This window comes from Anabrus simplex, chromosome 1, assembly GCF_040414725.1.
Source record: "Anabrus simplex isolate iqAnaSimp1 chromosome 1, ASM4041472v1, whole genome shotgun sequence".
NCBI classification, from domain to species: Eukaryota; Metazoa; Arthropoda; class Insecta; order Orthoptera; family Tettigoniidae; genus Anabrus; species Anabrus simplex.
The window spans coordinates 605,617,847-605,631,943 of NC_090265.1; the positions used below are offsets into that span (position 1 = coordinate 605,617,847).

Here is a 14,097-nt window from a genome sequence, read left to right on the forward strand (position 1 = left end):
TCTTGGCGGGGCTGCGGACTGAAAGGAACTTGGTTTAGGAGTGGGGGTGGGTTATTGTTCGTGTGTAGGTGTTGTGCGTGCTTGTAATGTGCTCTAATTGCCCTTTTAAAGAACGGGCATCCAGGGAACGAAGCGGCATGACTGCCTTGGCAGTTGGCACACTTCGCCTGGGCCTTAGGTACCTTACAATCTGTATGGCGGTGACCACCACCACACCTATTGCAGCGGGTGGCTTCCGTGCACGTAGCAGCGGTGTGATTTAGTTTGAGGCAATTATAGCACATTGTGACTATTGAGGAGTGTGCGTGCGTGGGTGGGTGGGGACGTGAGGCAGGGTTACTGGGTTGTGTAGACTTGGGGGCAGGTTTCTTACGTCTGCCCTTGGTCTACAAGAGCGCCAGTGCCGTTCTTATTTATGTGGGATGCCCGAAAACTGACATCGTCACAGGTTTCTCGTCAAAGCAGCCGTAGTTTGAATCCTGGCCGAAATGTGTGGGTTAAAAAAAAAAGCATGTTCATGTTTTTTTCGATCCCATGCAGTGGACAGTGATCACATTAATAATGATAAAATTTATCCTTACTTTTTGTTTGTTGTTCATTTCTCCACTTATGAGCCCCTATTTGCATGTAAATTTGAGTTTACTTATATCTTAGGCTGTTGACTGCTTATAATCTATGTGTATATATTTCAACCATGTTTATTTTATAATATGCTCGATTAAAAAATAAAATAGAAAAGATTTTCTTCCAAATTATATTTGTTAAACAGGTTTGATGCTCTTACGATTCAAACACGGGGAGTGAAGTTACCAAAGCCTACTCCACGCTATCCAAGCTGGTATTTGAAGAAGGAGAGAACTGTAAGTACTCTCATGTATTTTTCGTACTCTTCTTATTTCATCCCAGGCTGAATCTGTTCTTATACAAATTTAACAGGACAATCTTCCAAAGCTCATCTTGTTGTCTTACCTATTCTGTGGATATTAATGCATCCATTGAGGTATTATTAAATCAATGTCTTAAATTAGATCTTAATTGCAAGAACTCACAAGTTTATTACTGGTCCTCTGTCTGGTTCTAAGAACTGAATATGATGGAGTTAATTAATTTCTGATACTGATATCTAAAATATTGAGCTCAGTAAATTTGTCTGCAGGGCATGGTAACCAAGTGGCATTGTCATTGGCTTCTTGCCAAGGCAGCTGTGGTTTGATTTCATAACATTGTTTGTGGGATTTTTAAAAATGAATTTGTTATGTCACTATGATTCAAATTCCACATAAAACTGGAGGTCCCATGAATATGATCACGCTGCCTTAATGGGCAGCTTAATGGGTCCCTAGATCTTCGATCCTCTCTGTGGAGGGTGTGACCGAATGTGTGCTGTTTGAAGAAGGGCCTGTTACATGTGCAACTATGCCCAAAATTCCAGACATTATACACATCCCGCTGGATGGAAGCACCATATACCTAGTAGGAGTATCCTCCTGAGAACACACATCCCCGCTCAGCCTTGCATGTTCTAATAACGTATCTTGATGTTCAGAGCATATTTGTAATTTCTGTAACTTACTCTTTGTTTTTCTGTATACTGTTATTTGTGATGGTTACTTGGAACCGATCATTTATTTCACTCAGGTAATCTCTTTTTTTTTTCCTTTCTTTTTAGCGGCACAAGGAAGACTTAACGCATGAAAATACAGCATTCATCAAAGAAGTGCTTCAGGACAAATATGGATTGCCATCAGTAATTGGAGGTGTCACCACTTATCAACAAAGTCCTCTCAAAATCGAGCCTATGGAGAAAGGAGTGTGGGCTCCTGGTCACAGACGAACAGGTTTAATTGCTCGAAAGATAGGAATTTACCCTATGTGGTTGAACAATGGAGAAAAATTACTCACCACCCTGTTACAAGTTAGCATGATTCATAGTTTTACTATAGCAGTGGAATTTGTTCTAGTAATCTGATTCACTATTTAAGAAACATTATGATTAATTCTCTTTGTACTCAGGGAATAAAAGTTGATTATTTAGAAATGGAATTTTGAAAATTTCTGTTAATTTTTATTTCCAGAAATTGTCAAGTTGAGACTGTTAGGAGGCTTTGATTATAGCCTAGGCACAACTGCATGGAGGAATACAGTAGAACCATGATTATTCATCACAATGAAAGAGAGGGGAGAAATGAATAATCCATTTGACTTGTTCTTACCTATTTTTATGTTATTTAAAGTTCTTTCATCTGAACTTTACTACCAACCATTTAATTTCTAATGTCCATTCTAATTCTCTGAATTAAAAATGTCCAACAATGGAGAGTCATCTTCTTGCTCCATAAACTAAGTGATGCCCACCAATTTGCTGTTTTTGAATCTTTCAATAATTCCAACATTTGTTTCAGTGTTCACTTTGGCTTTCTTTTATTAACGAGTTTTGAAGACTTTGTGTCATAGAAGCCTTTTATGCTCAAAGTGAGGTTTGAAGCAAAACTGACTAGAATAAGAGGCCTTTTAAGTGTCATATAATAGCACATTTATTGAAATGAATGATCTAAGAATACAAAATTTTCTTCAATTGAATTACTTGGTTTAGTACCCCAAAATATGACAGGATATATAAGAAATGTGGCAAACTTCCTGTTTGTTTGAACATCAATGAGTGCCCATTTCATTCTATTCGTTGACTAGTCTTGCACCGGTAAATGATTTGAAATAAAACCAAGTTATAAGGACTTCATTATTTAATTCTATATTTCACAGCAGTTTGGAAGTATGTGAAGGACTGTACTGGTATAAATAATTTTTTTACTCATTTTGAAATATCAGAAAGGCATATTTATATTGTTCCAGTCATTAAGTTGCATCAATTTTTAGACTAGTGGATAACAAAACATGAACTACCTATATGCATACTCTTTGATTGTTTAGAAGCTTGGTAGCATTTATTAAAAATGTTTAAAGTTATATCTCGTCATTTACTGGTTCCGTCATTCGCTAGTATACTTACCTTGTAGATGTCAAGATGCAAGCTTGTCTTTGACCTTTTAAAACTTTCGTGGGTGATTGGTGAAACTATAGAGGTGTTCTAGGTCTAGATATGTTAATAAATTATTTAGATAGACTGATACTAAATTGATTAAATCATTTATTTCAGGTGGTAGACAACCATGTGATACGCTATATCCCTCCTGAAGATTTTGTTCCTCCTCGCCAACCTCTGAGAAGAATACAGAAAGCCAATAAATATGGTTGTTTACTGGTTGGAGCGGAATGTGCAGATCCCCAAACGGTAATTATCAAACACTTTACCGCATCGATCAAGTAATTGGAATGAAATACAGTGCACCAGGGAAGTTTATCTGCAGTGGCTCTGAGCTGTAGAGCGTGCTAGTAACAGCAATTATTCTGGTAGCTCGAACTTATCCTTGTAATGAAAGTAAACCTTATTTGTGTACTCACCACAATCATAACAGATGCTGGAAGAATTTGGAGAGTTACGGTAGTCATATAAGTGAAACCTTGCCTTGGCTGTAAAGAACATTTAATTTAAAACTTTAATTCCATATTGGTTTATGGATCTCAAGAGCCATTCACAGTACATCAACATCTTTGCATGATCCATTTGTTTCAATTCTTTGTACATCGTGAACTGAACACTCAAATAGAATTTAAGTACCAAATCACATACTGCAGGCCTCTGTGTTTAAGGACTAGGAAGCCTTGACGCTGCCCAGTGCCTGCTTAGGGCTGATCCTCCCACTAATCTTTGTCACCGTGGCCATGTGGTGTAAGAACGCATGCACTGGCTTGCTGACCTTGCCTTTTTAGCCAAAATTACATATCATTTGAGTGATTAAATTTCTTCTTTGTGAGGCAAAACTTTGTTGATTGGTACTGTGTGGGATGGATTTCATGTTTTAAGATGGAACTTTTGACAGTAAATTAGAAATATTTTTAAAAATGTTGTGATTAAACATTTTTATGATTCCTTTTTCTGTTAATTTCAAGCAGGCTTCATTCTAATTTCAAGGAGAACTGGTAAGGCTTCAGTATACAGTAGAAGTCTGCCATAGCGAGTATGGCATATAACGAGAACCCCGTTATAACGGCAAGTTTTTGCTGTCCCTTCAAAATTCCTATATTAAATTGTGTATTATCCTTTGGGTACAGCGAGAGCCCTATCACTGATGCATCCGTTATTACGAGTGATTAAGCACGCACGATTTTTTTGTTACCGGTATTCATGCACCCCAGCGATTATGTTGCATGCATGATGTGGTGTGCTAAGTCCCAACTGACGAGCCTAGCTTAGCACACGAGGGCGAAACGCAGGCAACCAAGAATGAGTTAGCTGAAAAATTTATAATGTCCAATAACGGACCATTATATTGGTATTATAAATTTACTCATTCAGGACAAATATTTTAGGTTCCCTATGGGAATCAACATCTACATCATTTGATGGCCAGGCAGGCATCTATTTTTGGAAATGAGACATAGCTCTCATAGTGCATTGGCATTGCTGGTGGCTTCAAATAGCCTATGCAGTGGCCCCCACAGTATGCACTAGCCTTGCGTCTTGGGTGGTGTGCTAAGTCCCAACTGACGAGCCTAGCTTAGCACACGAGGGCGAAACGCAGGCAACCAAGAATGAGTTAGCTGGAAAATTTATAATGTCCAATAACAGACCATTATATTGGTATTATAAATTTACTCATTCAGGACAAATATTTTAGGTTCCCTATGGGAATCAACGTCTACATCATTTGATGGCCAGGCAGGCATCTATTTTTGGAAATGAGACATAGCTCTCATAGTGCATTGGCACTGCTGGTGGCTTCAAATAGCCTATGCAGTGGCCTCCACAGTATGCACAATAACCACTTAATCATCACCCCCTTATACAACAAATCCGTACAAACCATCCTCAACAAACTTAAACACGCCAATATCCCACCACCTATCATCATCAACCCAACCGACAACTCTTCATCTCAACCAGACTCTCCAGCTCAGCTTACCTGTGAATCCTGCACTCACTCTGAAACCATTACCCAGCCTTTTACTCCCTCATCTACCCAGTCCACTGAAGCCCAAACCAACCCTCCACCTGCACTAACAGACACGGGTTCTGGGCCTAACAACCCAATCCCAAACTCACCAGACAAAAACACGCAGACTGGGAGGAGGCGCAAAAAACCTGCTCCCAGGCTCACTACACACACCAACACACCTACACTACCCAAGACACTAACTACACCTTCTTCCCTTGTCATACAATGCTTTAACTGCCTAAAGCTCCACCACACCGCTGCATCCTGCACGGAAGGCACTCGCTGCAATAGGTGTGGTGGCCCCCACCGCCATACCGATTGCACAATACCAAGGGACCACGCGAGGTGCGCTGACTGCGAAGGCAGTCACGCTGCCTCCTATCCTGGCTGCCCCTACATCAAGCAGGCAGTTAAAGCCCACTACAAGCACTCCAGACACTTACGAAACGCAGGCAACCAAGAATGAGTTAGCTGGAAAATTTATAATGTCCAATAAATGACCATTATATTGGTATTATGTTGCATGCAATCGATTATCGTTATCTCGCTATTTCCACTAGCGAGTTCTCTCGTCAACATTCGAAGGCGATGTCGGTGTCGATTAGTAATACCCATCGACTACTGATCCGAAACAAAAATTCGAAATGAAAGAGGGCATATTTCATAATAAATGCGTAAATAACGTGTCCGATAACTGTTGTTAACTCGTTAAAAATATGGGCTGACTAAACGATCGTGTAATTTTAATGCAAAATACTGCAATTAAGTATTAATGGGATACACCTCGAAATATGGCAGAGTGCATAATTGATTTCAGAGGTTAGTTTATATTTTCTTGCGCCTGGTTAAATTACGGAAAGGCTATTATCGTGTAAATTTATAGCGAGAAGGTTATAACTTCTCTACTGGCGCTTGAAGTGTGTTTTCATCATACGTATAGTACAGTTAAGTTAGGATAGGTGATGCTGTTTCAATAAGAAAACTGAAACGTTTGCCACAAAATGCGATCGATCATCTTTGGCACGGTATAGTTTTCTCACTATGTGCATTTGCGAGCTGTCTCGTAGACATTCAAAGGCGATGTTGGAGTCGATTAGTAATACCCGTCGACTGCTGTTCTATAAAGAAAATTCAAAACAAAAGGGGATAAAACGTTTTCGTAATAAATGCGCAAATAACGTGGCCGATAGCATTTGTTAACTCCTTAAAAATAAAGGCTGAAGTGAACGATCGCTTAATTTGAATACAATCAACAAATGCATGGAAATCTAATAATATATGCATCATGAAAACGTATGTAGAGAAATGAATGACGTTCAACGTCCGCGATTAAACACGCCGTTTGAAGAAGAAAACTGAAATGTTTGCCACAGAAGCCTCTGGAGTGATACCGTATTTCTCCGAAACCAAGACGACGTGTTTTTTTTCTCAGAATGTGGTTTCAACCGAGTGTCTGTATTCGCTAGCTACCGTGTGTGTATGTGGAAGGAATGACGAGATAGGGAGATGAGTGATAATTACGAGTTTATAAAAGTAGAGGTTAGAATAGTTGACCCGTCTAAGAGTGGTGGTCTGAGCTAGGAAGTGGTCTAAGTATTCTAAGAAGTGTTTGAAGAGGTCTTAGAATCGTCGAAGAGGTCTGCAAGTGGTGGTTTGATCTGAGTAGAGACTGATACTGGGCTGATAGTGAAACATCATCTACTTGTGAGGAGGGACTTGACAATGTGTTTCAATAAAGTTTCCCAATTTCTACCTATAAATATTGAGTGGACGTAACCGCATTGGAGGTCACTACACTCGGAAAGGAAATATAGGTCAACTCCAGGTTACATAAGAAGATAAGATTACAGCAGACTAATTCTGACTTCAACTCAGTGGTTTTTCCAGGAACAGTAGTGTGTACAGACATCAGGTAATTACTGCATCCAACATGTTATGCATTAATAACATGAAGAAGAATGTAATCAGCGGCGATATCATATTTCACTTCAAGTTCATGCCAATAGCTTTTTTTATTTAGATTAAATTTTCTGTTTCTGTAACAGCAAATCTCACTGAATACATTATTTGTGTTAAATTTAAGTACACCGAGCTCGATAGCTGCAGTCACTTAAGTACGGCCAGTATCCAGTAATCGGGAGATAGTGGGTTCGAGCCCCACTGTCGGCAGCCCCGAAGATGGTTTTCCGTGGTTTCCCATTTTCACACCAGGCAAATGCCGGGGCTGTACCTTAATTAGGCCACGGCCGCTTCATTCCAATTCCTAAGCCTTTCCTATCCCTTCGTCGCCATAAGACATATCTGTGTCGGTGCGACGCAAAGCAAAAAAAAAAAAAAAAAATTAAAGTACGGCAATGCTAGTTCATTGTGACGTAAAGTATAGTCATAAATTCAGTTTTCTTTTAATAATAATAAGTTATTCTATTTCCAAGTACAATCCTCAGTTGTGGAAATGCAACCGTAATCTACAATTGTCCTGATCTATATTCCTGTATATTGCCAGATGTGTGAGTTTATCACCTCACGCCTTGAGAATAATTGAGATAAGAGGCATGCTCTTCGAATTTTGTTGTTTTTTACAGCAACTGGTGCTCAACAAATGTAATGTATATTGTGTGAAGGAGATTAAGGTGTTAGAGTAGTGGTAGGAATAGTTACAACCTGGATTAGGAAACCACATTAAAAAATTTAATTTCGCTTTTTCTGCAAACTGTTCATCTTCACGAAAAATTTGTTCTTCATTAGTGGACATTGTCACCAGTATTTTGGCTAGAGATTGTCTACCTTCACATATTATTTACCTTTGTCATTGAAGGCTGTGCCAATGACCCAGCCTGTCTGTGCCATCAACTTATTGCTTTCTCCAACAACAGACCATAACTAAGTTTGCTGCGCAGAAAATTCCCTGTACACACTGTGCATTGTTTAAACATGCACATAGAAGAGATGATATCATTTTTCCTTTGGAATCAGATTGTTATGTAGTAACTAAAACTACTTAAAAAACTAACATTTGGCTTTTAAATGTAATGGGGCGCAGTGATATCTGAGTGACACTGTCATCGGCTGCCACTCTCCAGATGTTGGCCAGTACATGTTGGATTTTTAAAGCGTAATGTTGCATCCCTATGGTTCAGATTTCACATAAAACTGAGGTCCCATGGCTATAATCATAGTATTGACAGTTGCATAAAACTCCACGTTGTTTTATTAAAATACAAAATATACTTTTTCCCTAATGTCTTTGTCCATAGAAGAGGGGTAACTTACTTGAATCCACGTTCACACATGACCTCCAGATTATCCAAATGCATAATAAATTTTGTTACCAAAATGAGCGTGTTTCTTATGTGTAGAATTATTTCTTTTGAGGCAGGCAAAATTATTAAATTATTTCAGGAGGGGTACAATAGTCAAGTGGTATAGTCACTGACTTCTCACCAAAGCAGGTCCTGGTTATAATTCTGGCCGAGGACCGGGTGAGTTGGCCGTGCGGTTGGAGGCGCGCGGCTGTGAGCTTGCATCCGGGAGATAGTAGGTTTGAATACCACTGTCGGCAGCCCTGAAGATGATTTTCCGTGGTTTCCCATTTTCACACCAGGCAAATGCTGGGGCTGTACCGTAATTAAAGACACGTCCACGCTTCCTTCCAACTCCTAGGCCTTTCCTATCCCATCGTCGCCATAAGACCTATCTGTGTCGGTGTGACGTAAAGCCACTAGCAAAAAAAAAAAAAATCTGGCCAAGGAATGTGAGGTTTTAAAAAAGAAAATTCACATCCTTATGTTTTGGATTCTGTGTAAAACTGGAGATCCTCTGGCTATATCATGTTATCAACAGCCACAAACTTACATTTACTAAAAATTATTTTACCTAATTGTATATACCAAGCCAGCCCCGTGGTGTAGGGGTAGCGTCCCTGCCTCTTACCCGGAGTCCCCGGGTTCGATTCCCGGCCAGGTCAGGGATTTTTACCTGGACCTGAGGGCTGGTTCGAGGTCCACTCAGGTTATGTGATTTGAACTGAGGAGCTATCTGACGGTGAGATAGCGGCCCCGGTCTCGAAAGCCAAGAATAACGGCCGAGAGGATTCGTCGTGCTGACCACATGACACCTCGTAATCTGCAGGACTTGGGCTGAGCAGCGGTTGCTTGGCAGGCCAAGGCCCTTCAAGGGCTGTAGTGCCATGGGATTTGGTGTGGTTTGAATAGTATGTACCAGGGGTGGCTCATGATGTAGTGCCAATGAGCCATCGCACCACCAGTGTAATAAGGAAAGAATATGGGATTCTTTTCCTCTCAAGAACAGTTCTTCTTCTTCTTTTATGACCACATAGGATCACTTTAGTCAGTCCGTCGTTCAGGTCTCTTTGAAGGGATTGTTCGGGCTTTGCGGTCCTTCCAGTACTTCTTCAGACGCTTCGATCTTCGTGCCCTTTCCTCAGTTGAAAATGCGCGTGTTGTTGGTTTGTTTTGTGTAAGGGTAAAGCGGAGGTTTGTATTCTTGAGTTTTGTCAAGAACAGTTCATATTACATTTAAATTTCAAGAAAATGTATGCATATCTTATTCTGCCTTCATTTGAACGAGTGTGCAAACTGACATGCTCTGGCAGCACTTGTCTGAGTATGTGAGCCAAATCTCACAGGCACCACTTCCGAACATAAGATACTGTACAAAAGACTGTTCAGCTTGGGTTTGTGGGTTTTGTATGTATTGTTTCTCCCTGGCTAAATGGTTAGCGTGCTAGTCTTTGGCCACATGGGTCCCGGATTCGATTCCCGGCAGGGTCGGGAACTTTAACCATAATTGGTCTTCTTAATCATTTCATCCTCATTACGACGTGCAGGTCGCCTACGGGTGTCAAATCAAAAGACCTGCACCTAGCCTCTCCGGAGGCCACACGGCATTTCATATGATGTTAAGGGCTGAGAATGAGCCAGTGGCCACGTGACGCAGTGCTTCAATTAAATTCACTACAGTGCAGCATCTAGTGAGCACTCACGACTGCTTTATATTTCAATCACTAGTTGACTAGAGTACAGCATATGGTAGTGAAACTTAAACAACACCCAGTGTAACCAATATAGCGATTTTGTCACCATATCTGACAACTAGGCCACTTTAGAATCGTGACCATAAATATTGGGGCAATGACGGGGAAAAGCCAAGAATTCGCCGAAGCCCTGAGAATCCGCTGAGTTGACATCGCATTTAATCAAGAGACCAAACAGAAAGGAGCGAAAGCTCAGGAGAGCTGTGAGGGTTACAAGCTATTCTATCATGGCAAAAACAGTACTCGGATTGGCATAGGAATTGTGATGAGTGAAAAGTTTCGGGATACTGTCATTTAGGTGCACTGTGTATCCGATCGACTTATGGCTATCAAAATAGATTCCTGTGCAACAACTCTCCAAATTGTCATGTGCTATCCTTGCAAACTGGATGCCCTGATGATGAGTAGGATGCATTTTAGGAAGAACTGATAACTACCTGCGAACTGAAAAACATCTGGTAATAGGGGGTGACCTCGATGGCCATGTTGGGTTCGCAAGAGATGGTTACACCTAATGTCATGGTGGAAATGGATTTGGTACCTGCAATGACAATGGGAATTGGATTTTAGACGAAGGTCGAAATCGACCCAGAATCACTGTATTGAATGGATAAAATTGTGATGTTTACCGGAATGCAAAGACCAATTTGTGGCTGGCCTTTGTCCCATCAGTGTGCACATAAACCAGCCAGTGTCCATAATATGGGACAAATTTGCCGGCCAGGTCCACTCTTCAGCGACTGCCGTGCTTGGGAAGACGAAACAAGGGAAACAAGTCATCAATAAGCAAGTCTGGTGACGGAATGAGGCAGTGCAAATAGCTGTAATGAAGAAGAAGAAGAAGAAGAAGAAGGTATTAAAAGTGTGGCTCCAATCCCATGCCAATGAAGATTTTCAGCATTATAAGGTACAAAAATCAGTTACCAAATGAGCAGTTGCGACAGCCAAGGCTACTGACTACAACCGTGTACAGTAGAACCTTGTTAATTCAAAATCAGTTAATTCAAAATTCTGCCTAATTCGAAGAAGCTCTCTTTGCCGGAAACATGAGTACGGTTTTGCATGTTATTTCAATTGTTTAATTCGAAATATGGATAATTCATAATTCGAAGGACAATGTCGGTCCCATTACCGAAATTCAGACTTTTAATTCAGAACTGCCTTTACATTTAGAAAAAAAACACTGAGCAGCATGAAAAATGCAACACTTCAATTTCTTTCAAACTGAAATTTATTATAAATTTATGACACTGATCCACTGTTTTATGATAGAATGTTTTGGTACGGTCCCATCTAAATGTCTAACAATGAAAAGATAAGACAATTATAAACAAATTGAAGAAATTAAGCCAGAGATGCACATTTCAAGGAAATATTGAGTAAGCTCATAAACGTAATACACTCCTGTTTTGATATTATACACTTCACGCTTTCACTTCACAGACCTCGGAGACAATCTCGGGGACCTCTGTTCCCATCTTCAAAAGCATGTATTGACACCTCTTGGACCAATGACGGCATTCAACCTTTCAGGCATGCTCCTGATTAGTGCGGTAATATGCTGTTGAGGAATCATCTTCCATTCTTCCAGGAGGGAGTTCTGTAGGTCCTGTAGGATCTCTGGATAGTGCTGACGGGCTCATCTCCCCAGCTGGTCCCAAATGTGCTCCATAGGATTTAAGTCAGGGTTTCTCAATGATGCTCAACAGATGAGTTTTGTCCATAAGTTTAAAGGACAATGTTAATATTTAGATTTTAGACAAATGTGTTTTAATTTAAAGACATAACTTTTATTGTTACGTGATCTGTAAAATATTATTTGTCACTCATACTTACAAAGCATATTTTAGCTCAATAGAATATGTTTACGATCTTATTAAACCGTGGTTAAATGTTAATTGGCTGATGATGCTCACAAAAAGGAGCAAAACATATACTGTGTTAACAATTTAATAAGGATGTAAGTCCTCATTATTTTATTATGTCTTGAATAGGTGGTATTTAATAAAATTATAATAATTTGTAACACGAACTTGAAGTTGTAAGAAGCGGCCATCTCTCTCCGATATTGCTGTTCTCGGGCCTGATCCTGGTCTCTTTGCAAAGCCTCCAGTTTTCCTATACCTTTGAACGGTTCTGGAAATCGTGGAAGGTGTAGTCCTCAATACTTCTGCAACGTAATGCATGCTGCAATCGTCTTCTACCAAAGCAAGAGCTTTCGCAGCTTGTTCAGGGCTTAATGGCATATTTACTCCAGAAAACTGATTAAGACAATCACAGAAAGATCCTACAAACACGTGTGATTGAAAGGGAAACAGTTAATAGTACAACAATAAGTGCTACAAGAGTGGAAAAACATTATTGGCTCACATCCAGCTATGTGTTTTCCAGGTTGTGCGGGGAAAAAACAATTGAGGCTAGTTTAAAGATAAAAATTTCATGATGTTCCGTATTGAACTTATCACAATTAAATTGAAATAATAAATAAGGTAGTTCAACCTATTCAGTACAAATAAATAAGAAATGTAGTGTTACATTTCTATTTAATTATAAGCGGAAGCAGTGCTAATTCCTAAAATTATACAGTGCCTCATGGACTGCAGCTGAACTCTTCAAGAATTTACGTGCTACATTTAGATACGTATTTGATTCTGGACTTCTTCACACACAGTGCTCTCTAACACTTATGTCTTACTAACGTTCATGATTGACATGCAGTATCCTTAAAATTGTACAGTGCCTTATAAACTGCAGCTAATAAATACATGTGTTATAGTGCTTCATAAATTGCATCTGACAGTATCATCTAAACTTCATATTTTTACCTGTGCATCTTTCAATGCACATTACTCCCTAAAGATTTTAGTGCTTCACTACCAGCAACCTACAGAATTCTTTATACTTCTCAATTTATTTATCTGTGCATTGTTTTACACCTATTTGTGATCAGCTGATGATGATCAAAAATACTGGTCGAAACCAGTACCATTTTTAATTAAATAGGAATGTAAACTTACATTTCTTATTTTAATAGTATTGAAAGGTTGAACCATTTTATACTTTTAACTTTAACTTTTTAGTGAACTCACTTCAGTACGGAACAATATGAAATTCTTATCTCTTAATAGTACCCCTACATGTGTAACACCACGGGCTTACATTGCCTGTAATTAGTACCATTATGTGAGAAACACCACGGGTCTGGGTGTTGCCTGTGATTAGTACCATTATGTGAGGAATACCATAGGTTTGCGTTGCCTGTAGGTGGCGCCGCAATGTGAGAAACACCATTGGTCTGTGTTACATCTGCACATTACATTACCCTTGACTAGTACCATAATGTGTGGAATACCGCGAGTCTGCGCTACTTTTCATTAGTACCACAACATGACAAATACCATGGCTCTACTGTACTAGCAATAAGTACCATTATGAGGGGGCGATGATCTGGATTTTGGACCCCTTTAGACAACAAGTATCATTGATTCAAGATTGTGCTTTAGAAGCAGTCCCTTGGTCAGTAATACTATTGTTTTACGCTAGTTTCTGGGAATGTGGGGCATTGCGGGTCAGTTCCACTGATTGTTTTACATTCATATTCATCCATTCATTCTTTGTCATCATGTTTTGAATTCTGGTCAGTGGATGATTTTGGACTTTTAAATGGTCATTACATTTCGTTCCATTAGGGGCCGATGGCCTAGATGTTAGGCCCCTTTAAACGAGTATCACCATCTCCAAGACCCACCTGCTATCCTTCACCCATGGAGCAATTACTACTCAGATCAGTAGTGAGGAATTTGACCACCCTCCAATCCAGAGTGCCGATCCAGTCTCTGGACCTGTGCTGCCAGTTACCATCAAGGAGGTACAGGAAGTGATGACGAAGATGAAGACTGGGAATTGGGGAAGATGTTTGGTTATCAAGGTGCTAAGATTCTCATTACTCTCTTCAACCAAATCATCGATGAAGCTACAGTCCCAACAGTT

General features: G+C 39.9%; 1 protein-coding gene across 1 annotated transcript in view; it reads left to right on the plus strand.

The window, feature by feature from the left end:
- The window catches only part of mRpL3 (mitochondrial ribosomal protein L3), a 41,351-nt gene that overhangs the window by 903 nt on the left and 26,351 nt on the right, over nt 1-14,097 (plus strand). The window contains exons 2-4 of the mRNA XM_067135655.2: nt 770-860; nt 1,670-1,915; nt 3,155-3,289. Coding sequence (XP_066991756.1) covers nt 770-860; nt 1,670-1,915; nt 3,155-3,289 — 472 coding nt within the window. The remainder of the gene's footprint in view (nt 1-769; nt 861-1,669; nt 1,916-3,154; nt 3,290-14,097) is intronic.